General features: G+C 34.0%; 3 protein-coding genes across 5 annotated transcripts; 1 reads left to right on the top strand and 2 right to left on the bottom strand.

Annotated features, from left to right (window-relative positions):
• Positions 1-424: 424 nt before the first annotated feature.
• On the bottom strand, positions 425-8,070 carry LOC107427041 (probable E3 ubiquitin ligase SUD1). Of its 2 annotated transcripts, none has more exons than XM_025077170.3 (9): positions 7,533-8,070; positions 5,796-6,482; positions 3,548-4,315; positions 3,244-3,455; positions 2,798-3,163; positions 2,499-2,659; positions 2,242-2,405; positions 2,005-2,151; positions 425-1,205 (listed from the first exon to the last, which is right to left on the bottom strand). In XM_025077170.3, exons 1-9 carry the CDS (start codon positions 7,881-7,883, stop codon positions 693-695), a joined length of 3,369 nt encoding a protein of 1,122 aa, XP_024932938.1. In that variant the 5' UTR covers positions 7,884-8,070; the 3' UTR covers positions 425-692. The 2 variants fall into 2 exon arrangements, with proteins under 2 accessions (XP_024932938.1, XP_015892861.1); XM_016037375.4 differs by having other exon boundaries at positions 2,499-2,656; positions 7,533-8,068.
• Positions 8,071-10,703: 2,633 nt separating this feature from the next.
• On the top strand, positions 10,704-16,664 carry LOC107427044 (filament-like plant protein 7). 2 transcript variants are annotated; one of them, XM_016037380.4, is made up of 6 exons: positions 10,704-11,038; positions 12,346-12,449; positions 12,727-12,874; positions 13,020-15,417; positions 15,527-15,587; positions 15,904-16,664. In XM_016037380.4, exons 1-6 carry the CDS (start codon positions 11,014-11,016, stop codon positions 16,414-16,416), a joined length of 3,249 nt encoding a protein of 1,082 aa, XP_015892866.3. In that variant the 5' UTR covers positions 10,704-11,013; the 3' UTR covers positions 16,417-16,664. The 2 variants fall into 2 exon arrangements, with proteins under 2 accessions (XP_015892866.3, XP_024932871.3); XM_025077103.3 differs by having other exon boundaries at positions 10,705-11,038; positions 15,521-15,587.
• Positions 16,665-19,578: 2,914 nt separating this feature from the next.
• LOC107427034 (wax ester synthase/diacylglycerol acyltransferase 11) lies at positions 19,579-22,832 on the bottom strand. The gene is made up of 6 exons (XM_048481348.2): positions 21,842-22,832; positions 20,928-21,000; positions 20,751-20,818; positions 20,384-20,599; positions 20,121-20,258; positions 19,579-19,934 (listed from the first exon to the last, which is right to left on the bottom strand). Exons 1-6 carry the CDS (start codon positions 22,595-22,597, stop codon positions 19,779-19,781), a joined length of 1,407 nt encoding a protein of 468 aa, XP_048337305.2. The 5' UTR covers positions 22,598-22,832; the 3' UTR covers positions 19,579-19,778.
• Between the last annotated feature and the right edge of the window lie 3,553 nt (positions 22,833-26,385).

The following is a 26,385-nucleotide window of genomic DNA, read 5'->3' as shown; positions in this document are numbered from 1 at the left end:
ACGGTCATTCATAGGGAATTGTGGTTATGATCCATACCTTTTTATTCTTTTAGGGTGAGGGAATGTCTCTAATGGCAATTGGCAAAAGATAAATAAGTCGAGGAAATATACTAAGACTAGTGCGAAACCCTGAATTATATGGTTTTGTCTGAAGTGGGGCTTATAATATGAATTGCAGTGTCCATTTTCAGATTTTTTTATTTTCGCTTTTTTATTGTTCAAAATTTGTACACCTAGAAATTTAAAGTTACAGCTTAGATGGTTGAACACAAATTTTTGACTAATTATAGCATCTAATGGGGCCTAAGCATTATAGCCTTGTCCTTACGTTGGCCATGGCGCTGTTTAATTTTTAAAACAGAAGATTGTGCAAGTGATGGTGGTTAATGATGCACACAAACACTCATGTGCCAAAGGCGTACGGTTACACAAATAATAACTGCATAATCTATAAACAATTAATTTGCTTACCTTCTATTTACTACTACTTTGACAATGCATTTAACGGTGATTCTGAGAATTAAAAAGAAAAGCACTTAGAAGACCCTGAATAGCCCCCCGTCAGGGAGATGAATACAAACTGGGGGGGGGGGGGGGGGGGGGGGGGTGTGGGCACCCATGATGCGATGTAATACATACAAAACCTTCATAACCGCCTCAATGACACCAAAACATCCTACCCCGGAAATTAATTAAGCATCATGATCATGTCGTGTAGCATGTCTCAGCCGAACCCCAATATCAGCTTCTCTGTCACGTTGAATTAAGCCAGTGGTCATTAAATCACTATCTTGCATTTCGGATGAATTCCCCGCATCATTTGTCTTCTCCTCAATGTGCTCGCCATAGTTATGAAGCCTGCGGCCAACCAGGTAGCGGTCGTCGCGTATGGAGTTGTGAAGGTTGGTAAACCAAACATGGAATCTCTTGGCACAAAAGCACACCATGCTGAAGGAAAGACATCCCACCCAGGCAAACCGGTAAACAGCAGAATTTACAACTAGTGGGTATCCGAGCACTGGAAATAACCCCCTGGCAAGGACATAAGGTACACACAGGGCAGTCAACAACTTCATAATAATTGGGATCACAATCTCACGCAGCACCCAAAGACCTTCCAGCCTTGAGAAACCATCTTCGCGCACCCTTTCAAATTTAGCTCGCCAACTTTCATCCCCCAAAGGCATCATGTGATCTAGCATAACCTGCTTAGAGGAAAAAAAAAAAAAAAAAAAGAATTAAAGTTGAAATTCTGAAAAATGCAATTAATCCTGTAAAGGCTTGTTGGAAGCAGAATTAGTTCATACTTTTGAGTCAAGAATTTTTTTAAAAAAAATATTGGATACTTCCTCAAGCTCAAGACCCCCCTAACACTGCTTGTGGTAAGAAGAGTAAACCAGATTCAAACACACAGAATCGTCTCAGCTCCATTATGACAACTGGCGAACATGACTCCGAACTTTCTAAAATTGGACCAAAACACAACTTGCATACACATTTACATTTTTAATGAAAAGAAACAGCCCTAAGCTCTCCCAATAGTTCCATATAATCCACGTGTAAGTGCCAAATGTTAGGAAAGTTGAGAACATAATTCCACCTTGTAAACTATGGATATTCAAGGAAGTCTTATCAACCCTAATGATAGGACTTCCTTGACTATCCATAGTTTCATCAAAGCATGCAAGCATATTAATATCCTTATGTTTCAACAAGGATGTAAGTTTCATCACCTATTATCCTTGAAACTGCTAAGCTAACTAATATTAGTTCCATATATCATTCTTAAATATTTGAGAAAAAGCAACAGTATCATCATCTTCACAGATAAGATCCTCAGTTAAATTTCAGAGTAAGAAGTCATCTAAAAAACTGCATCCATGGCAAGCATACTGCAAGGAGTCAAATGCAAAAGAATACCATATATTTTATTTCATTTTTCTTTTAATAGGACATTACAGAATATAGTAAGCACAGAAATGCACAGAATGAAATAAATCTCACCAGTCTAGTCCAGATCTTGAGGAAAATGAGGCCCAATGCCCAATCCTGATATAGCAGGAAAACTGGGCTTTCATCCACAGGCACCCTCATTGGTACAATTACCAAAAGCTCAAAAAGAAGCCCTATCAATACTGGGATAACAAAAATCTGGAACATAAAGGAAGACAAGGTCAAAACATCTAATAACCACACATGGAAAATTATCCACACAAGTAACGAAGGTTATGTGATTCTTACCCAAATTGACAAAAGTGCAGAACTCTTGAGAACAATACCACACCATTTCCAGATCTGGCTCAATAGAACCACAACTTTCTTTGTTCTAACATGTTCAATGGAATATCTGGCTCCAGCTACAGCAGACCATATCACATAGCTCCCAATGATGAAAGCATATAGATCTGTCAAAAAAAAAAAAAAAAAAAATTAGAAACTAACCATTCCATCCAAACAGATGAAGCATATCTAATGACACCACTTCAATAAACTGTTACCATTGCACTTAATGCCATGGGTTATTGGGAGAAAAGGAATAGCATTAAAAATTTCCCTTCCAAGTGATACTGGAACAACGATCAAAGCAGAGTTGAACATAAGTAGAGTCATCCAAGCCACGACCAGCAATAGGACGATGCGAAATACGAAGCCATATCTGCTAGAATGCAGATTCGAGAGAAGTTGCTGAGTTAATAATTATCTTAACAGTTAAACGGGCATTTAGGAGTAGCTCATGCAATGATATAAATCAGTCCACTTGTTGAAATCGAGAACACTAAATCATCCCAAAACTTACTCTGAATCAGATTGTTCATCACCATCAAAGTCCTCAGCCATATTTGAATCCCCAGATGCAAGAATGCCTCCATTTGAATTATCACCAGCTTGTAATGCCACCAAAGACTGATCCTGCCCACCTAGTTGTGCTACCTGTAGCCTGTCCTGCCTCCCTGGCTCTGCATTTCCATTTTCCTGAACAACATTATCTTCAGGTCTGGGCAGTAAGAAATCAGTTAAACCAAGTGCCCAGCCAACAACTGTAAACCAATAACGGAGAAGGGATTTAATAGTTGTCCGTAACTTAAAATGCTCAATGGCAAATGGAATGCATATTTGGAAGAGAAGCATGTCAGCTGGGATTTCAGTGAATGGATCAGAGACCCTAAAAAGAAAAAGAGCAAGTTAGAACAATGGCAAAATGGTAGAAAATAAACACATAAAACAGCAATTGTAAGAACGTACGATATATCAAGTGGAAAAATGGAAGGTGCCATCCGCATGGCAAGTTTGACCGGTAAAAATACCAGCATCACAATCAAACTTCCATACACTGCAACAGATAATAAAACCCTGCGGGCATGTTTGTGCACAGGATCATCAATAAGATCACGGAATGGATTATAGTTTGGATCAGCTGGATCTCTGAGAAAATAAAGAACGCCATTACGAAGGACCTGCCAACATAAAGCCAAGACAGTAAGTCAGAAGAAACAGGGTGTTCATACACGAAGATTGTCCAGTATAATCAGATGGCAAAGAAATATACCCCTCGAAGAAGACTGACAAAAATGCTTATTTGTAGCATGTAAACAATTCCTACAACCCAATGCACCAAGGAGCTTGCCAAGGGAGAAGCTGAGAAAAACTGAACCCTTTGAGACATTGACTTCCCAAACATCCTTATGGTACAGACATCTAGCCACCATCCACACATCAATGGGAACACTCCAAGTTCAATGACGAGAAGGAAAGCAACCTTAATCATGGTCATCAAATGCCTCATTGCTGCGAAGAATTGCCTGAAGAGAGATGGTATTGTCTCTGCTATAGAAGCAATACCATAAAACCTCCCCATTGTCAAAGGTTCACCCCTAGTATACCGAATCAAAGCAACTACAGCTAGGTAGAAGAAAACTAAAGAGAAAATGAACATATATCCAATGGCAAGAGTAGTGACATCAGAAAGCCGTGACGTTCCAATTGTGGCCCCCTTCAAAAGATCTGCTGTAAGTGGTGAACTTATGTTGTTAGCGATTTCATTAGGTCCACTTGTGTTCACTTTCAACATTTCAGCAACCTGATCGAGCAGACCACTTTCTTGGTTTTCAGAGGACAAATTTCTTACAGCAGTTAATGCATTTTTCAATGTAATATTTGCCAATGAGAGGGCTGATTCTGTTAGTGGCACCACAGTTGACAAAACTGGACCACTTGCGGTATAGAAAAGCCAGGATACATAATAGAGTATAACACGACCTAATGAAAATGGCACAAAGATGACGACACCAAGGAATATCATATTGCTAGCCAGAACCTGCAAAGAAATAGAGCAACTCAATATACTAAAAAAATTTGGGTTAGGGGGGAAGGAGAGAGAAAGAATGACTTATAATAATAATCTTTTATTTAAATGAATTATAAAACAAAATAGATATCTGATTTTTATGCTATCCAGCCTTTTTCCTTCCATTCCTTATATTCAAACTCTCCATATTAGTAACTAACGGGATCAAGGTTTCATCTAAATTGTAATGGGATCATGGCTCCTCTCTTGACCTTAACATGCAAACTTTCTATATTAAAATTCTAGTTGTACCGCCATCTCTCAAAATAAATACACTTATTTGACCACTTTTGATTGTTTGATTATGCTTTCCTTACATTTTTGGTGAATGGCATGAACCAAATCAATTAAGGGGTCACAGTTACCAAGTCAGACTAATTAACTCAAATCCTGTCTAAATTAGTAAGCAAATGACTTGCCTCGATTACAAACTCAAGGATATAATAACAATAATAATAATAATAATAATAATAATAATAATAATAATAATAATAACAACAACAACAACAATAATAAATAAATAAATAAATAAAGATGCTTCACATTTTTCAACTATTTTTGCTTAATTGTATTCATCAATTGGGGTATAAAACGCAAAAGGTAAATGAAGGTCCAGAAAAACAAATGGAGGCCATTAAGTCAACAAGCAATCTGTCCACACATCATCGATCAATATTTGACCTAGTCTTCTTATACAGGTCACAGGCAATAAAGGTAATCGGTCCTACTTTTTACACCAACACCTTTTGTTCTTTTTCTAGCTATATCCATGTCCACAAAACTATCACTTACCACCAACTGTACCTAGATCCTATTTGTAAAATTGGCTCCTACTAGCATCCACATTGAACATCACAGGAGAAACAGAACAATAAACTGCACCCCATTTATGGCACATACTCCTATATCTTAATATCATGTTTCCACTTCACAAGTAGGCCAACAAGGGATACACAGCAAGTTAAAAAGTATCAGACCGAAAACTGAAAATGCCAAACTCAACAGAATCCTATTACAGCTATCCAAACTGTTATATCTTTACTGCCAGGGAAAAACGAGTAAAGTGATGGCAGCTTGGTGAATTGGGATAAAAAGGTTAGACAAAAAGCAGGATAATACAGGTGGCTAACTCTTACTAATAAGATAAGTTACCCAACCAATCAATTTATTGCCTAAAAGGTAGCCCAGGTCTGCCTATGCAAGCGAGTCCATTACTTTAACCACACCATCAAGCACATCACTTTAAGATACAACTACATATGGAGCTTCCCTTCATATTCTAATTCAAAAACTAACAAAGTTATAATCTAAACACCACTCGGAAGTCTACCGTCTTCCTAACAACCATGCAAATGCTGAAATTTTCTATAGCATAGAATATTATTAATAACCATAATCTAAAATTACAACAGATGAAGCAGATGAAGCAGGATAAAAAGATTAAACTTACAGTAAATGCATTTTCAACCAAATGAAAGACAGGACCCTGCATTCCAACAAGCTCATCAAAAGGCACATCTTCTGCACCATCTGCATCATCCAAACCATCAAACATCTGTTCAACATGAGCCTCCAAGCGAGGTGGCATCTCCCATCGAGCAGCAACGTTTTCATTCCTTCTGATCATTTGACCAGCTCCAGCAATTCCTTGCGCTCCCCCAGCATCTTCAACATTTGCATCACCAGCCAAATTCCTGTTAGCTTGTCCTGGAGGTCTTCTCGCAGCACGAGCACCATTTCTTTCCCCTTCCTCTTCTCTCTCAGCATCTTGTCCTCCAAGTTCTCGTAAGTGTCTAAAATAATCCCTCAGAGAAGTAGCTCCAAGAAAAATAAACACAATGCTTGCAGAAAGAAGGAATCCATGCAGACAATCAGTAAGGATTACTGTAGTGGATAAATGACTCAAGAACAATCTCTGTGCTTCACCAAGACTCCTCACAAAAGCCAACCGCCATATCCAAAATGTAATGAAAGGTATGATGAGGAGCCACACGGAGAGTACAAAACTTAGGCGCAAAAAGAATTGCAGAACATGGCAAGCTTTCATGGCCATCCCAACTACAAACTCTTGAACAGGAAGCCTTGCTGGAGCATCTTCAGCATATACAGGAGAGAAGGAAAACGCATATTTGCAAACCTGCAATACAGAACAAATGATATGATGGCTCCAAGCTTAAACAAAAATGTTAAGAGGGAGGAGAAACCAGAACAATCACCTACATCAACAGAAAGAAAGAAAGGTCCAAGGATGTTATAAAAATAATTCTGCTAGCTTACTTTAAGACTGACAATCTCTGCCCTTGATTCATATAGTAGACTACAGTTCTATACTTATAAATTTCTGGAATGCATTGCCGAAGGTGGTCCAAACCAAACTTTTTTATGAAGCTATCTTAAAATTAAGGTTCTAGAAAAGGAAACATTGAATGAAGGCATCACATTCTTATCCATTTAATTAAATGATCCTCTCACCCTCAGGATCATTATAATCTCACCAAAGCTTATCTTTTTCACATTCTTTTTTTCAGCAATGAGATCCACTGAAACGAGCCGGGTGGGACAACCAATAACACTGCTGAAAACTCCATTACCGTCTTCATCACTTACAGAAAAACTATTCCCTACAAAGAGTTTATGAATCCTTACAACAGATTGGGTCTTTATAAATGAAAAGGTTCACTGTTCCATTCTACTTTGTTACCTTCTTTACGGCATTAAACATTTTTCAGAAAATAATAATAACAATAATAATATTAATAAATAAATAAATAAATTCATGTTCTTCTAAATTACATCGAAGAATGAGAGAGAAAACAGAGAAAATACTAAAAAAATGCCTCGTTTTCTAAGAGTCTACATTTCTTTCCTTTCCACAAGAATCAAATTGACACCATTTGCATTCATTAACAATTAGAAATTAAGAGACCCAGAGATCTTTGCCAATTCATTCAATCTATTGAATTACACAACAAACCCCCCCAAAAAATCACTAAACTAGCTCTCATAATATATCGCTGAGGGATTGAACAATTAAAATTCGAATACAAAAACAAAAGCCCGACTTAGGCTATCATATTAACCCTAAAATGAACAGATTTCGAATAAAGAATTGGGATCAAACACAGAGAGAGAGAGAGAGGGGGGAGAAGGAAAAAAAAAAGAAAAAAAAAAGAAAAGAAATTCGCACCTCGCACTGACGAGCGTTGCTGTGGTTGAGCCACTGAAGGAGACAAGCCTGGTGCACAAACTTAATGCTACCGCTACAGGCACACGGATACCTAAGCGGGTTTTCTGGGTCACCTGGGTTCCTACAGATCCTGCACACGTCCCCTTCGTCTTCCTCTTCATCATACTTCACCGCCGGCGACGATGACAAAGAGGATGACATGGACACGTTCGTCGGCTCGTTCTCCGGCAACGAAGAAGACGAAGAAGAAGAAGAAGACGATGACGCTTTTAGGCCGTCTGCTGCAACACTATCGTCCAGGGCCGGCCCGTCGTTGTTGACAGCCGCCGGCGCCGCCTGTGCGATCTCCATGGTTTCGTAGCGGGTGAGTTGGGGATTTTGGGCTCGGTGAGTTTTGGAAATCGGTCCGAGTCGGCACCGCTCCGGATCCACGGAAAATGTACGAGCTTTTGGAACTTCCTTCTGGGTGTCCAAAGAGGATGGACAGGCCTTCGGGCGAGGGAGGGTGAGAATCAACGCGGCTATTTTTATATTCCGATACTACCCCTACATTGATATGTTAAGTTACGGTTACCACCCGCTAAGCTTTATATAATTACGGGAAAGTCGGTTATTCGGCCCACCGGATTTAAGTTAACGTGGAAGCAATCCATTGGATGCTTTCTTTTATTGGTTCTTGAAAGGCCCAATTGTAACATCAAGCTCAACTTTCACCTACCCAACCCAAGTACCATAATACTTTTCTTTCTTTTTGATTTGTTTTTCTTTTTCTTTTTCTTTTTTATTTTATTTTAGCTTTTTAATTTTCAAAATAGGACTTCAAAATTTGATATTATTTTTTGATGTTTGACGTTGTTTTCTTAACACGAAAAAGTTTATTGAACATATCAAGTTGTTATCAAGTTGTTCAGCGTAAAGATAATTTATTATTTTATTATTTATGTTGGATTTTTTTTGTAATATTAAATTCATTATAAGTGCGGATTAGATTAAAAAATCTATTTTTCGTAATTTCACCATTAAATCAAATCTACAAATATTCTTATTATATTGGTTTAAAAAATAATATAAATTAAATAAAAATAAATGAACTTTATAAAAATTAAATAAAATTGAAAATAAGATGATAAAACAATAATATCTATATTACCACTTTATTGGCTAAAGTTTGTAAACAACCTAGTGACCATAATTCCGTCAATAAAATTTGGTGGCCATGGCATTATTAATTTGAGAACCATTTTTCCTTCCCAAAGGAAGAATATATGTATATAAATATTCATGGTGAATGATAAACCTATATTAAAATTTCTATATACTTGTTTGTGAAGGTTATTTTATCTTAAAACAAAATTTTATGTCTTCCTCAACTGTTGTTTTACAAAGATTTGAAACTTCCTTTTTTTTTTTTTTTCATCTTTTTTGGTACCAAAAGATTTGGTCCTTTAATCCATCCTTACAATTATAACTTTTTTTATGTCCCTAAAACTATCTTTTGCAAATTCTCCTCCCACCTCCAAAGGATCGAAATTCGAATTGATATAGTAGTTGCGTTCATCCTCTCTTATATACAATTTACTATCAACTTTTATCAAAGGGCTTTAATTTTTAACACCAAAAAAAAAAAAAAAAAAAAAAAAACATATCGAAGTGGTTGTAATATATAAATAAATTGAGGGAAAAAAAAAAAAGAGAAAAAAAAAGTGCTAGTCTTGCGTGTTTTTTACTTTATAAAAAGCAAATTTTATGCTCAAAAGTGAGAGTGGCCGGTGGGAGACAACCGAAAAGAAAGCGTGTGCTTTTAATGGAGAAAAAAAATATATACATAGATAGACTACTATAATCCTATTTAGATAATATTTTTGTTTTTAAATTGACTGACAAAACTTTTATATCCGAACGTTTTTAGTCCAAGGAGCCCATATCATCAAAAGTTCAAGTACACTCTATATACTTTTATTTTGTTTTACCTATTTGTATTTCGCAGCATAACACTTTGAACATTTTCCATCACATAATTTGATTTTCATTTCTCATTAGAAACTATAAATGTTCATTTAGTAACGTTTACGTTTTGGTATTTGGTTTTCAATTTTTTTTGAAAAGTTTAATCATGTATTAGTTTATGCTTTAATTGATAGTTAGATTGTTCATAAAACTACAAAGTCAATATATATATATATATATATATAGCAACAAGATCATATATAAGAACAAACATAAACATCAAATTGAAAACTCATTTTTAATATTACAAAATTGTTCTTCAAGCTGTTTATTAAAAAAGCTTGTTCTAATCAATATTTTTCTTTTTTTGTCATTATAAATATGATTATTTGTTTACGAATACGGGATTCACAAAAAATAATTACCAACCAAGGCGGTAAATTAGCATAAAAAGGATTTGGAACCTTCATACTTAATATCACCATGTATGGCGGATTAAAAACAAAACTTTAATTTTGACACCATCCACTATTCTTTCCTTAAGAGTAAGTACAAGAATTTAATTCCATTTCCCATTGGGACCCAACATATCAAATATACAAGTATTATGTGGTCCGAAAAACTGTTCATCTGAATTATTAAAAGGTATACCAACCTTCAAATTTGCATTTATATACAATATGGTACATTTCTAGGCCATTTGTGATGAATGAATTGATTCAGCCACTCAGATTGTGCTAAAAGCAACCTCATTATCTGTAAGCACTTTTATGTGGCAAACATTATTGGGCGACACGTTACGACAAACCACTTGTAAATTTGACATTATACAAAACTTAGGGTCTTAGTGTTTGACATAATATAACGGTTATGTAGAATATTTTCATTATCCAACAACAAAAAAAGGACAAAGTGATCATATTATATAAAATTTTCCTACAAAAGAAAAAGGGGGTAAAAGAAAACGAAATTCCAAACATAATCATTTGGAATTCTTTTTTCTAATGGTCTAAGCTAGCGTCCCAAACATCCTTTTTATGCGCGTTTATTCCACCCAATCCATATCTCAGACAGTTAGATTCACGAAACAAAGCGATTTGCTATGTCTGGGCAGAGCTTGTCCTCTACGAAGCTCTGCATGCGTGGGACTTAGCTACATTTTGCTGTCGTTTTACATTGAAAGCAATACTTATTATTATCTTCACCCTCTCCTCACTCTCTCTCTTACTATGGCCGTTTCGCCTTTAGCCATTGTCGTTGACTCCTTTGTGGTACGTTTTCTTTTTCTTTTCCCCCAGACACTTTCTTACCCTCTCTCTCATGAATTATTACCATGCCCTGGTAACTGTCGGTGGGATCCAAGCATCCTATGAAAAGCTTTTATTAAGATGGTCGTCTAAATTGGTTTTGTGGGTTCCCTTATTTTCTTTTTTTCCTCCATATCCAAAGGTTGTACACAAATGGCCCTATACTAGCTTCTCTGTTTTGGCAGCCATAAAAGCTTGATAGAGCATGAAGTTACCTGCATTTCTTGATGCTACACTCTGCTAGTTGGCTGGGTGAGTACTAATGCAGCTTGAAGTTCCACTATATAGCCCTTTGATTATACTTCCATTGTTTTTGCTTTATTTATTTATTTATTTATTTTACTTTTTGGATTTTTTCATAAAATGTTGAATTTTTTTTTCTTCTTTTGCCAGGAATATATTTATGTTGACATTACTTCATGCATAGTCTGGTTTTATTGGTTAAAAGTTTTCTGAAATACATCTATATATATAAATGTATATTGTTCTGACACTATATATATGTATAATTTTCTCAATTAGTTGTTTAAGTAGATCAACTCTATGATTATTGAGAAGGGGTTTTAGCAGAAAAGAGATCATGACTCCAAGACGAACATTCTGATTGAAAACAAGAGTGAGCTACATATACAGTGGCCAGTGACGCCTACATGTTATTTGTAATTAAGACACTTGGATCTTGGTCCAATGCTTTCTTTAATGATTTTGATCCTTGTTTACATGTAGCTGGCTTTCCCGTCATAATCAGAGCAAATATAATTTTACTAATTTCCTTGGCATGCGTGCATTTTTTTAGGAAACGGCATCAAGTTAAAATTTAGTGTTTATACAGATTTATTAATTGCTGCAGAGCAAAGATCTCTGTTCCCATATTCGGAAACGTGCAATCTGATGTTCAATTAGTCTGTGTCTGAATGTTCATGGGGTGCTAAGAGTTTACTTTTTCTCTTTTTGTGCACCAAAAACTACACATTTCATGAATTGCCTTAAATATTTCAACGACCATCCACCGTTATTTAAGAATTTACAATCGATATTTATGATTCATTGTTATTACCTCTAATATTTTGGGTCAATGTTTTTTTCCACTTTTTGAAAGCTGCAAAAGAGTATTTGTTGATTGTATCCAGATTCAAATCTGGTTGTATAGAACTTTTAAGGACAAGCTTTTAAAATATGTTTTCATGTTTTCAACTAGTCTTTGTAGGTACAAATAGTTTGTTGTTTTCCAGCTGCGTTTGCCAAGGTTTAAGCCATTTAGAGATGAACAACAAAATGTGTTTTGACTTTTTAAATGCTCAAACTGTCATTTTTTTGCATATGATAATTAGAAGGTTTTAAATATTCTTGATAAAAATTGACAGATAAGTCAAGCATTTAAGTCCTTGACTTCAGTTAGATTAATATTTTTTAGTACTGCAACTGATTTAATTCCATCATTCCAGAGTACGTTGTTGTAGTGATAATTTTGCTTTATACTTGTTCATGTAATGGTTCTTTTTTGTTATTATTAGTTACTTTAAAAAATAAACTAACCAATCCTTCTATGTTCTTAATAGCGTTCAAAACAATGGATCACAAGGCATGGCTTTGGAGAAAAAAGTCTTCAGAGAAAACAATTCTTGCAATTGACAAAGTTGACAGTCGTTTAAGAACTGAACAGGTAACTTTTTTTCCTTTTTAACTTAAAAAAAAAAAAAAAAAAAAATCATGCATTGAGCTTTACACCTATTTATTTCATTCGACAAATTACTAAACTGATAACATGTTTGAAGTGATGGTGATCTTTTTTTTTCTTTTTCTTTTTTGCTTTATTTGTCCCCTCAACTCATCAGTTCATGTTGCATCATCATATGAGAGCACCTCATGGTACATGTTTTGAAACTTGTAATCGGTAGCAGAAACTGATTTCTTATACTACCAACATTTTGTTTTATTAGATACAAGCTAATACAACAGAGAAAGGAGTAGCAACTGAGAGATCTGCAAAAAATCTGAATGAGAAGTTGGCTTCAGTTCTCCTAGATTGTCATGTCAAAGAAGATGTTTCAACAAAAATTGCAAAAACAGCTGGAGAGGCCACAGCAGGTGATTCACAACTATCCTTCCACTCCATTCCTCCAACTTCCCATAATGTTTCCTTTCAAGCCCACTTTTTTAGTATTTGCAGCTCATTATTAAAAGGTAATTCCATTTTTGACAATCATATAAATATTTTTTTTTTTACCTTTAGCCCAAGATAAAGCAGAAAAAGAGACAGAATTGCTAAAACAAGAACAAGATGAAGCTTTAAAGCAGGAAGCTGTAGCTGCAAACGAAAAGTTAGCTCTTTCAGAAGCTGCACTGAAGGAATGTAGACAGCAATTAAGTTTAGCTCGAGAAGAACAGGAGCAAAGAATACATGATGCTGTTACGGTAACATCAAGAGAATATGAGAAGGCACAGAAACTATTAGAAGAGAAATTGGCACAGGCAAGTAATCGGCTTGTGAGTCTAACTGTCGAGAATTCTAATCTCAGCAATGCCTTTGTAGTGAAAGACAAAGTCATTGAAGAATTACAAAGGCGCAAGTCTCAGGCTGATGCAGAATTCTGTGCACTAATGACAAGATTAGATTCCACAGAAAAAGAAAATGCTTTTCTAAAGTACGAGTTCCACATGCTTGAGAAGGAACTTGAGATTCGTAACGTGGAGATGGAATATTATCGTCGCTCTGCTGATGAATCACAGAAGCAACAATTAGAAAGTGTGAGTAGAATCACAAAGTTAGAACAAGAATGTGAAAGGCTTCGTCTCCTGGTACGAAAACGCTCACCAGGTCCTCCTCTTTTGGTGAATATGAAGAGTGAAGCTCAGATGATGGGAAGAAATAGGACAGACATGAGAAGAAGAAAAGTGGATCCTACAAAAGATTTGATCGTCAGAGAACCCACCTTAGAAAACTCTCCTGACATCCAGAGTAAGAAGATGAGCTTCATGATCGATAAGTTACGTGAGGTGGAAGAAGAAAACAAAGCTCTCAAAGAAGTACTTAACAGAAAGAGCACTGATATCCACTCTTCCAGATTCCAGCTTGGAGACATTTCTAAAGGACAGAAATCCATTGAGCTTGGAAGATATAGTCCCTTAGCAAATAAACTAGCTTTGTCATCGGGTTTTGATGCAGGAAGTGATGACGGACTTAGCTCTTCTGGATCTTGGGCTACTGCTCTACTTTCTGAATTGGAAAATTTTAGAAATGGGAAATCAAAAGATTCACCAGACGGCAAAGCTCTTGAAGTTTCTGACATTAGCCTGATGGATGATTTTGTTGAGATGGAGAAACTGGCAATAGTTACTGCAGACATATCTTCTGGAAATGGATATCTCCCTAATTTAAATGGTAAAGATCTGGTTCCAGTTGCAGAAGTTATCGGTGACAAGAAGAAAGAGAAGCCACAGGAAGACATAGCAACTAATAAATCTTTTGACTGGCTTCAGGTTGTTTTAAATGCAATGTTGGAGCAAAAGCGTGTTTCTAAACGAAGTCTAGAAGAACTATTAGAAGAGATCAAAATTGCTTTGGGTTGTATAAAGCATCCAATTGCAGATGGAGCTGTTACAACTGCAACCTTGGGGAACCTTGCTGAAGAATCTGATCCTGTCCATGTTAGTGGGTGCATTGCTTGGAAATCTCCAAATGGATCTACGATCCTAGATTCTTTGAGTGGAGCTCTAAGTACTGTGACCTCAGTGGAAGTAAGCGGCAGAGAGCATGGTCCATCCGATCTGAGCAAATCAATTGCTAAAATCATCAAGCTGGTTGAAGGAATTAACCAAGCATCTTTGTCCTCTGACTATACTCCAGATGATGGATCAGAAATGGATCAGAATTCAGCATCATTTGCAGATTACTTTATTCGTGTTTTTCAATGGAAAAGATTGGAACTAGACACTCTTCTACAGCAATTTCTCTCTGCTTGTAATAATCTGTTGAATGGAAATGCTAATCTTGAAAATTTTGTGGAGGAAGTAGCATCTGCTTTAGACTGGATTTTGAACAACTATGTGACACCTAATGCAGCTTCAAGGGACAAAATCAAGAAACATTTCGGTTGGAATGAACTCCAAAGAGAAAATGATCAAGGAGTAAATATTCCTCCTAGGGAATCGGACATGGTTCGCTCAACTGAAGAGCAGTCATTGTGTTTGCCCTTGGCTGCATATAATGAAGGCCAAGATCTTTTGATCCAATTGGATAAGGTCCGGCGTACCCTGCAAGAAGAAAATGGAAAATTAATAGATGAACTGACGAATATTGAATCTGAAAAGAAAGACATGGAAGCTAGGCTACAGTCAGCAACAGAAAAAAGTGAATCTTTGATGATACAACTTCAAGAGTTGGAACAAAGGAATGGAAGCTTACAAACAGAATTGGAGACTTTGAAAGCATCAAAGGGGATCATTGAAGACCAGATCGAAGATCAAAAGTTGATTAATGAAGATCTTGATACCCAGTTAACTGTTTCCAGAGCTAAATTGAATGAAGTCTTTCAGAAGTTCTCATCATTAGAGGTTGAATTAGAGGACAAGCGTAGCTGTTTGGAAGAATTAGAAGCAACATGTCTAGAACTTCAGCTGCAGCTAGAAAGGTAATCATTTAATTTCCTTTGGGAAACAAAAGAAATTCTCTCTCTCTCTCTCTTTTTTTTTTTTTTTTTTTTAGATTAATGATAAATTTTTAATTCGTGTTAGTCTCAGTGATGCAAGGAAGGAAACTCCCAAGTATGGAACAAACCAAGAGGAAAAGCAATCTCGACCTGTAAGTCATGTCACAGACAGCTTTTTTCTTTTCTTTTTAAGGGAAACAAATTTTCACACCAAACAATAATCTACAATAAACATATCAATTACATCATTTTTGACAAATTGATTGAACTGATAATAACACATAATCTTATTTAGTTCATTTTGCCATCTGTGCTTTCTAAACTACAACACCTGTACTTTGACATTAAATGGTTTATTCATTAAACTTTTTTACATATTATTCTTAAATGGGGAGTTTAACTGCATAAATTAATAATAAATGATCCAGTGCAGTTGTAAAGTTCCATTAAATGTGGTTTAATTTTCAGAGCTGGGAGATCACAACAGCTTCGGCGAAGTTGGCAGAGTGCCAAGAAACCATCTTAAATCTGGGAAAACAGCTCAAGGCACTGGCTTCACCAAGGGAAGCAGCTATTTTAGACAAGATGTTAGCCACACCACCCATATCCACCGGCGATAAGAAGCTGAATAAGCGCTCCTCCCTACGTGATCGCATGCTGGCTGAGGATGATGCTAAGAAAGCATTGGTTCTTAAGCCTCCAAAACTCGAAGAAACTACAAGCAGTGTAGTACATGCACAGAAACCACCACTTCTACTCCCTTGCAGTGATAATGCAATTGTCATCCATGCCCCTAATGCTGCGTTACGTTCTCCAGAAGCATGTCATGGTTCAGACTGCAAAACCAGTAATAACAATTCGTTAGGGTCGCTGGCTATCGTGCCAAGTAAGAAACAAGGAGCATTTGGTTTGCTGAAGAGGCTGCTGTTTAGAAAAAAGAAAGGAAGCAGCCACAAATTCCGGTCCTTATCCAAAGCGTGACACTATCAGAAGCTTAAGACAAAAAGAAAATTGTGTTACTTAGGCAATAAAGAATGTGGGCATTATGCCGAGTTGTTATTGATTATTTATGGTTTCTTGGTTGTCTGACCTTTAACAATTACTTATGGCGATGGAAGTTTGTGCTTTTTCTTGTTATACAAAAGAGAGGGGGAGAGAGAGAGAGAGAGAGAGATCTGTAATGTTGTAAAACATCATGACTGGTGTATATATTTATTGGTTTGAAGAGATGTGACAGAGCCTGGAAATGCATATAAAATAATATATGCACTCTATCTACTTGATAGTGCCAAGCAAGCAAATCGATCTTTTGGAAGGTAAGTTATGCTTCTCGTGAATGGAAATGGTAGAAAAAGGAAAGCAATGCAATGACACAACTTCACCTAAAATTTAAAGTTATTAGAACTTTGTTCTATCATATATATTACAAAACTTCTAATTATAAATTATAGTATTGTTTTTCATCTCTGACAGTAATAAACGTTTGATTTGTTCATATTTGACATCATAATTACTAATTGGTTTTATTTTAAATCTCTTGTAAAGTTTTAAAAGCTATATGAAAAAACAGAAATGAATACATAACATTTTGTTAACTATGATAACTACAAACAAATTTTCAATACTCTAAACTCCCTAGACGCAATCATATGGACCATCCATTTGGGTCTCACATGGTTGTGTTTGGAAACTTTGGTGGGTTTGGAGGACCTGATTTTTTTTCGATAATTACGATTAAAAAAATGTATGATTGTCATAGATCCCCATAGAAATTGGTCAATCTAGCACAGTATAAATGTGAAAAATAGATGTATGGTAGATTGACCCTATATGTTTTCTTCTGCTTTTTTTTTTTTTTTTTCATATATATAAATATATAAATTTTTTTTTAAATAAATTAAAAATCAGATAACTAGAACCCATCATCTTGTGGTACCTGCGGGATACACCACTGGCAAAGCTCTGCAATATATAGATAAAATGCTAATAGAAACATCTTGTGACTTCTTTTATTCAAACAACAATAGATTGTAGCAAAGGAATAATAGCCCTTTTTTTTTTTTTTTGGGTTTATTGCAATTTAGATTTCAAATTTTAAAATTTACCGTATTAAACCTTTCATTTTTTATTTTTTTATTTTGTACACACTGATCCAATTAGATGAAAGCCTAACCCACCATTTTAGTTGTTACCATTCATTTTTTCATATTAATAACAATGAACATAATTTATGTGTTCTAAAAAATACACAATTTTGTAAATATAAATTAATATATCATATTAAACCATTAATATCATGTAATTCTTCCGTTTCGTACAAATTGGATATAGAGGCTTCAATATTATAAATATTAAATCAGTGGATTTAAATTGCAAAATTCAAAAACAAAAAAAAAAAATATATATATATATATATATATATATCAAAATACATTTAATCTAACTTTTATTCTTTGCAATTAGTATATAGATGATATTATAATATGATATCACAAATCACTTATAATATTTTATATTCATTAATTATCTTACAAAATTTCATTAAAATAACGTAATATTACTCATAATTATAGATTTTTCAATTTATACTCCATTCGATGCTCGTAAGTTATACAAGATGATCTTGTGTAATTGCTAGTTGATTTATTCGTACAAATGCTTCCAAAAGGGGGGGTATTCATTGGAAATCTCGTCATATATACACGTGGCAAAAATCCTGGAAACCATCTCATATTTTTTCAGTTCCTAGGCCATCTTCTCTAAAGAATCACCAGCGGCCCTCCAGATTCACATGCTCTGCAATGTCGCTATTGCATATTATTTTGGCTTCTCATAAACCAGAGCTTTTGCATGCATGGCAAGACCGGCAATATTATCGGTATAAAAATTGTATAACATGATTTATAAACATTTAACATTGAACTATAATATGAGTAGTATTTCAAAATTTAAAATGCTACTTATTTTATAAATAATGTTATTACTTTATAATGTTATGATTTTATGAGCTATGTCACATAATTTATATTCCATACCAGTTTTACCATACCTCTAATTAATGTAAAAAAAAAAAAAAAAAAAAAATTCCAAAAAACAAAGGAAAAGGTTTTTGATTCAGTTGATTAATGATAACACCAAACTCAACGTGGGGGACACATGCAGAAATTAGTAACACCAAATTCAAACTTAACTCTTTTTCGTCGATTCAATGTTTGAGTACTTTCCTAGTTCCTATGGCTCAAATATTAATTTTCTCAGAAAACCGCCAAAAAAATAAATGTCCAACAGATTTTTAATTTAATGCAATTGGTCCAGGCTTACCAGAATTTTAATGTCATTCACATGAATTGAGGACGTCATCCTATTTATTGAAGTGGTTCAGTTATTTATTGAAGTGGTTCAGCAGAATTCACCCAAAAAAAAAAACAAAAAAAAAAAATATATCACCAAAAAAGAAGTACTGCTGTAGATTAATTTCATAAGATATGTTCATATTACCTTGTGACAGTCCAAAATTGCCTTAATAATGTATTTATTTAATTATGTCAGCTCTTGATTAATCTGATCATGAGCATAATCCCAAATTCGAACATCCACATCCCCATAAAAACAAAAGTGGAAAATTACAAATTTTAAGGAGTTAAGCTATGATTTGTCAAACTCTGATTGTTCAAATGAATTTTTATATACAAAACACATGAATTCCTCCACCCCCGCAACCCAAAAAAAAACAAAAAAACAAAAACTGATCATTATCGTCCCACATGCACAATAATACTACAAAAAAAAAAAAAAAAAAAAAAAGAAGAAGAAGAAATAAGTAAATTAGAAGGAACTTTTATTATTGATAAAATAATTAAATAGTTTAATGATTAATTACATTTCAGTCTGTTTTAGTTAGGAATAGTTGCATTTTGGATCCTCATTTTTACACTAGTTAATTTTGTTTAGTCCAACAGGATATTTTGAAAAGAAGATATATTACCAAAAAAAATGTCATCATTTTTATGTACGATAGATTTGTCGATTTAAAACGTAATATAAGAAAAAAAAATTTATAGACTACAAATATGGCCTTTCAAGATTAATTTTATTTAACTTGTTAGTGTCTATTCCAGATTGTTAGTGTACGCGGAACAAATGTAACTTTCAACTTTGACATCAAAGCGACTTTTTTTATTGCATTCAAATTTATGCACACTTGCAGATTTTATGAGCATTTGTAAGTAATTGTTTATCATATCATATTATAAGCTTATTCTGCTTGTGATATGACATTGAGTACAGTGGTACAACAAAGACAAACTTGCATATCATCTGTAAATTTACACATTCTGGAAGTCCTAGGCTTTGACGACAGCTTCGGCTGCTTCCTTCATTTGAAGCAAGGCCTCCTCGAAGCACTTGGCAAGAAATTCTGGGTCAGGGATTATGTCTTTGGCCACCAAAATTTGCATGTCGGCTCTTCCAGCATAGCTCACCATATGCATGGTTAGTGCCTGAATTTTCCAACCACCACATACTTATATTTGTCATTTTAGGAATAGCTTAGCAGTAAAATAACCTTCTTCTTTTTTATAGAGATCCCGAATATCATATAAAGAAATAGTCTCTACACATAAAATAATTAAACAAGTATATATATATATATATGTATGTGAGTTGATCGATCTTAGAGGTCATACATGGGGCAGACCGGATGAAGTAGCTCTTAGATAACTTATGGGGTTTCCTCTGAATGCAATTTCCTCTTGTGGTCCAACTATATTGGAGATTGTAAAGCTAGTATTGCAAACGATCCTGTAATTAAGCAAGCTTGCTAGCTAAAAGATACAAATATACGGAGAACAATATTAGTTACCATTTAAGAATTAAACATTTAAAAAAAAAAAAAAGTTTAGATTTTCTGTCTTTCTACTTTTGATTCAATCAAAATTGAATTCTTCACCTTTGCTCCCAAACGGGTCATAACAAAATAACCAATTCTATATGAGAAATGAGCCTCCGCGGATTGTTTCTTTCTGTCAATCATCACCTTAGCTCTTTTGAGATACTGTAGAGGATCCGTACCACTTTTCTGGTATTGAATAGGTAACAGAACTATGCCAAATTTATTGCCCCAACGTGATCCTATGTTGCTTCTCATCATTAAATTGGATAGTTCCTGGTTGAACAGGCAATTTATTGGATTCCAAGAAACACCCAGAACAAGAAATTGAACAATAAAATTTGCCTAAAATTCATTGAGAAAAAATAAAATATATATATATATATATATATTTGAATAATAATAATAATAATAATGAATGTATAACCTGTACTCCTGGCTGTTCTCTTAAATTCACCATGGCTACCCCTGTTATTTGGAGACCCTCCTGCAAAACTTAACCAGAAGAGAAGAAAGTTTAAACTTGGTTAATTGGTCAAGGTGAAGGTGATTTAAAATATAGTTATAAAGGTTTACTATGAATTTTAACCGATTTTCTTTTTACCATTTGTTGCTTGGTGATCCAAGTATCTTGATAGCCCAGATGATATCACCCCAAAAAGAACATCATTAATGGTCTGCATGGTAATTCAGAACAAGAGGAAAAAGAATTTTCAAATAAATGAAATTTGTAATATTATACAACATATAGAATCTTTCGTACTATGAGTTTTTAACTTTCTTTACTTTAATAGACTTTACTGGTGACCAACTTTTTCATCTTACAATAAGTCGCAATCAAGTACAGTTTCTATACGCACAATTAGTTAGTTACACTTTCACGTACGAAGGAAGGACAATCTAAAAGCAAGAGAAATAAATGAACAGTAAAACAATTAAGGAAAAAAAAAAAAAAAACAAATAACTAAAAACAGAGGAGGAAGTAAACAGACAGCTCAGCTGTGCTTTCCTTTACAAAATGGCAAAGGTACGAGTACCATTAATTAAAAAAAATAAAATAAAAAAGACAAATTTTATGGTCTTCACAAAATCCACATAGATTTTTTTTTTTTTTCTTCTCAAATAAGAAACTCCATGAGGAATAAAATTTCTATCTCGAAAATAAAGAATCTAACCCAAAATAGAAAGAAATTGATTTTATTTGATTTTTTTTTTTAAGAAACATGTATTTTCTAAAAATATAGTAAAAATAAGAAATTTTTATTTCAGTTACACAAAGTCATAAATTACCCTTTCTTACTTCTAACAAACTTTTTTTTTTTTTTTTTTTTTTTTTGAATCTAAGTACTAGTTTTAACTTCCAAGCAGCAAAGCTCTAATTTGGTTGCTCAATTTTAGAAATTTCATAAAAATTAAACTAATTTTCACTGACCCAAAAATAAAATAAAATAAAAAAAGAAGCAAAAAACTAGCAGAATTTCTTTTTCTATTATTATTATTTTTTTGGCAGAATTATACCGCGTTTGGAATAGCTTTCTTGACGACTTTCATGTCCCGCAACCAAAACCGGGCAGTGACAAGTTTTCTAGGCCAAAGCTCAACTCCAGCGCCGCCACTAATAGCCGTTTGCCGATCACAAACGCACAAGCATCTCAAAATAAACTCCACCACATACACGAAGCTAAACCACACCATTTTCAAAAACCCCCAAAACCTACCCAAACAGCGCCTCTCCAATTTCCCTTCCTTGCTCTTCGTCCGATTACTCGCCGAGCCTATAGTCGGCAAGGCGTTGTCGTCGTCTACTTTCCTACAGCAAGCCAATAGCATCGACATGAGCGAAATTCCATCTCCCAAACAGTGATGGATCCGCAACACCACGCATTTATGCGCCTTCAGTAATTGAATTTCCCAAAGTGGCTTGTCGGTGCTCAGCCCAGGGCCCGTGGATAAATCGGCGAGGTATTCGTTGACGGCGGTCTCGTCGTCAACAGAGGCGGTGGTAATCGGGGATTCGATCGTGATTATGTGGCGGTCGAAATCGATTGAGGTCTTCCGCCAGTACTCAACGCCGTGGCGATCGCGAACCATGAGGCTCGAGAATCTAGGATGTTTGAGGAGGATTGAATCTCGGAGCCCCGCCTTGATCGATTCGGTGTCCAGGGGATTCTTAAAGCCGATGACGCAGTGGATTATTTGGTCCATTTCCGGCTGGAGGAAGAGCCTCCCGGCCGGGGTTAGAGGCTCGTCGGAATCAGTTACCGGCGAAGCCATGAGCACTAGAAAATGAGAAAAATTGAAGAAAAAAATGAATGTGAATGTGGAGGTGAAAAGGTTAGAGAGATGCAGAGACACAGAAAACGAATATCTGGCCAGTGGCCCAGCCACGTCCGTACTCCCCTTTTATTCTTTTTATCAAAATAAAACTCATTTTATCATTGACTTTTAAAAATACTTAAACAGCATTTAAAGGGCATTCATTTTTTCATATCAATGTAACTTTTGTTCTTTTATGCTTTTGATTTTTTATTTTAATGTGAGCTTTATTCATTATTTATGAATTTAAATGGATGAAAAAAATAGACCAAGCAGATAAATGCTTTTAATATGAAAATAATTAAAGTAATCAAAGTAATGGTATGAGAAATTGTGTAATAACATTGTACATTTTGGTTGCTGTCAAGGAGTTGGACTTAATCGGAAACCAATAATGATACAAAGCCGACAAATTTGATTAACTAGTAAAATCCTACACGTAATTAACGGCGCTACGTTTTTTTTTTTTGGCTTCAATACTTTTTTTCTACTTGAAATAAACTAAAACCCCAAAAAAAAAAAATAATAACAATTAAACTAAAATATGAGTACAACTAAAATATTTTTTCTCTTTCTCTCTCTTTTTTTTTTTTTTTTTTTCCCAAACGACAATTAAACTACAACGACACGTAGATGTTACAGTTTGCAAATAACACATTTAGATCACTATTTGAGTAAGAAACATTTCATATCAATGTACATCACAGTGATTAAAGCCATAAATAATTTTCTCTTATAGTAAGAAACATTTTATGTCAGTGTACATCATATCGATTAAAGCCATAAATAATTTTCTCTTATTACCAAAAAAAAAAGGCATAAATAATTTTCTCGGACCAAATTGACATTTTTTTTTTTTTTGGGGTCATTTTTATTCAATTTTTTGGAATGGTCTAATCTACAGTCCCTCTCCAATGTTGACAAGTCAAAAATTTGAAACGTATACAAAATGGCAATGTATTAGACTAGTGGTAAGGCGTGCATGCCTTAACCAATTAATGAACTCAATCAAACTATAAATCTTTGAGGATAGCCCATACCCTTTGGCAATGCTTTTGATTTGTGGATTTTCTTTTTTATTTATTCTAAAAACACGAAATCAAACTCAATTTAAAATGGTCAAGTAAGCCCCTCGCATACCCATCATAAGATGATGCTGGGTTCAATATATACCATTCTTTTAAAGTAGGAATTATTATAACCTAGTTTTAAAAAAAATAATTTTTTTTTTTGAAAAAACCAGAATATTACCCAAAGAAAAGCTAAAAAAATATTGGTATAAAATAATAAAAATTATTGACACTAGTAGGCCCTAAATTATTGTATATTTGCATTTTGATTTAATATTTTTTTTTGACATTTTAGTCTTTAAATTTTTACTTTTTGTTACACTTTAATCTTTAAAACTATTTTTGGTTTAATTTTTATCAATTGTGAAATGTGCAATGCACTTATAGCTCATTTGATATTCAATATTATATAGAAATGTATTATATTGGATTATGTTAAAATGAGTTATATTGGTATGAACTATATAACATTAATACTATTTAACATTTGGTATTATAATATATTATACTATATATAATCATTTGATATTCAATATTATATTGAAATGTATTATATTGGATTATGTTAAATTGAGTTATATTGGTATGAACTATATATATAACATTAATATTATTTAACATTTGGTATTGTAATGTATTATACTATATATAATCATTTGATATTCAATATTTTATTGAAATATATTATATTGGATTATGTTATATTGAGTTATATTGGTATGAACTATATATATAACATTAATACTATTTAACATTTGGTATTGTAATATATTATACTATATATTTTTATTTTTTATTAAATTAAAATATCCAACTTTTTATTTTTAGTTTTTAACATATCCAAATTTATGCATATATATTTTTAAATAATAATCAGAAACATTAACAAATCCATAAATTTATTCACCAAAACAAAAAAAGATCCAGTAATTTCCAGATCCTCACAACCACCACAACCTCTTCGATGTAGGTGCTTTTTATATACACCCCTTTTGGCTTTCACACATCCACTCTACCACCCACACTTTCGCTTGTCTTCCCAATCTTCTTCGACTAGACTTTTATCTCCATTCTCCAATTGGATGATCCTTTTCCAAGGCCCACTCTTCCTTTCATTCCCACCATGAAAGCTTTCACAGTCCACCACTTTGCTTCTGATGAGGAGGAGAACCAAACATTCTCTCGGATTGAAATTTGAGTCAGTCTCACCCTTTTCCAACAAAACCATAAATAACAAAACATATAAAATAAAAAAAATAAAGACCGCTTTCCTATTTATGGACCAGGGGAGGCGAAAATGGCTGCCATGAACGGCAATGGTGGTCTAGAATGGTTTTGATTTGCTGTAAATGTGGTTCCTTTTTTTTTTTTTTTTTTTTTTTTTTTCTTAATGAGCCTTGCACTCTTGAAATTGGCTAAGAAGACATTAAAAATCGCTTGCTGAAGAAGATTGTCAGAGAATATGGTTAGGGAGGAGTCAAGGTCGGCGACTATCGAATGCTTTTATGAACCTTGCATTTTGAAATTGGCCAAGAAGACCTTCGAAATCGATTGCTGAAGAAGATCGCTAGAAAAGATATATAGTTAGGGAGTAGTCAAGTTTGGTGACAATCAAACCTGGGAAACTCACCTCTCTTGGAGTAAATCGCGTAAATTGCCATAATACAAACCATTTAAGGTGTATTACTAATACACGCTAGAAGTGGCATCATAATACGGGGATACGACTTGAAAACGACACGGAATAAATGGTTTTGTGTTTATCGTAAATGGATTTGGATCATTATCGGATCAACCCGTTTAACATGATTATTAATCGTGCCATTTTCGGATTGACCTGTTTAACTCGAAATTGATCCACTATTATCCATTTATTAAATATGTCAGTTTCAATCTAATATGATTATATACCTATTACAATCCATTTAAACTTAATTTTAAATTATGATTTTACCATAATATATTATTTAATAAGTAAAAAATATTATAAATTAAAAAACTTTATAAAAGTAATATTTTATTATTAATTTTTTTAAAGACAAATTTTTAAAAGTAATTTTTATTATTAATAGATTAATTTTTAGATTAACATGTCAATATTCAGGTTAATAAGTTAACAAGTCAACACAACATGTTAAAGTAATCGTGTTAAATAGATCGTGTCGGATTGACCTGTTTATAAATAGGTCGGGTTAGTGTTTTAGATATCCGACACGATTAATAAATGGATTGGGTTAGGATAAAGCATTTTTTACATGATTATTAAACAAGTCGACACGAACCCTACACGTGAACACGAATTGCCACCTTTACCGTGAGTCCACATGAAAAGGATGAGGTATATTAACTTATCAAGCATGTGTTTGCATTTCCAAACGATGTATTGGAATAGCCAATACAATACCACACTCTAATACATCCTAATGCGGCGTACAAAAAAAGCCCTTACAACATACAAGTGTCTTATTAGGTTACCTAACTTTGTAATTTTGTTGTTTTTATGCTGGAGTAAGTGCATTGCATATTTAAAAACTACTAAAAATTAGATTAAAAATAGTTTTAAGGATCAAAATGTATCAAAAATTAAAGTTTAATAACCAAAATATTAAAAAATATACATATTTAAGGATCAAAGTGCAAATGTAAACATAATTCAAAGAATAACAGTGCCAACAC

This window comes from Ziziphus jujuba, chromosome 9 (assembly GCF_031755915.1).
Source record: "Ziziphus jujuba cultivar Dongzao chromosome 9, ASM3175591v1".
Classification (NCBI taxonomy): domain Eukaryota; kingdom Viridiplantae; phylum Streptophyta; class Magnoliopsida; order Rosales; family Rhamnaceae; genus Ziziphus; species Ziziphus jujuba.
Note: the sequence above shows the minus strand (reverse complement) of the source record. Positions and strands in the feature narration are given on the sequence as shown.

Excerpts from the sequence above, each read along its gene's own strand:
- LOC107427034 (XM_048481348.2), bottom strand. The coding sequence starts at position 22,597 with ATGGCTTCGCCGGTAACTGATTCCGACGAGCCTCTAACCCCGGCCGGG. Across the intron at positions 20,600-20,750 it reads GAGAACAGCCAGGAGTACAG|GAACTATCCAATTTAATGAT; the intron begins GTTATACATTCA and ends CTGTTCAACCAG. Across the intron at positions 20,259-20,383 it reads TGACCCGTTTGGGAGCAAAG|CTAGCAAGCTTGCTTAATTA; the intron begins GTGAAGAATTCA and ends TGTATCTTTTAG.
- LOC107427044 (XM_025077103.3), top strand. The coding sequence starts at position 11,014 with ATGCTACACTCTGCTAGTTGGCTGG. Across the intron at positions 11,039-12,345 it reads ACACTCTGCTAGTTGGCTGG|CGTTCAAAACAATGGATCAC; the intron begins GTGAGTACTAAT and ends TGTTCTTAATAG. Across the intron at positions 12,875-13,019 it reads AGCTGGAGAGGCCACAGCAG|CCCAAGATAAAGCAGAAAAA; the intron begins GTGATTCACAAC and ends TTTTACCTTTAG.
- LOC107427041 (XM_025077170.3), bottom strand. The coding sequence starts at position 7,883 with ATGGAGATCGCACAGGCGGCGCCGGCGGCTGTCAACAACGACGGGCCG. Across the intron at positions 3,456-3,547 it reads TTGTCAGTCTTCTTCGAGGG|GTCCTTCGTAATGGCGTTCT; the intron begins GTATATTTCTTT and ends TTATGTTGGCAG. Across the intron at positions 3,164-3,243 it reads ATTTTTCCACTTGATATATC|GGTCTCTGATCCATTCACTG; the intron begins GTACGTTCTTAC and ends TTTTCTTTTTAG.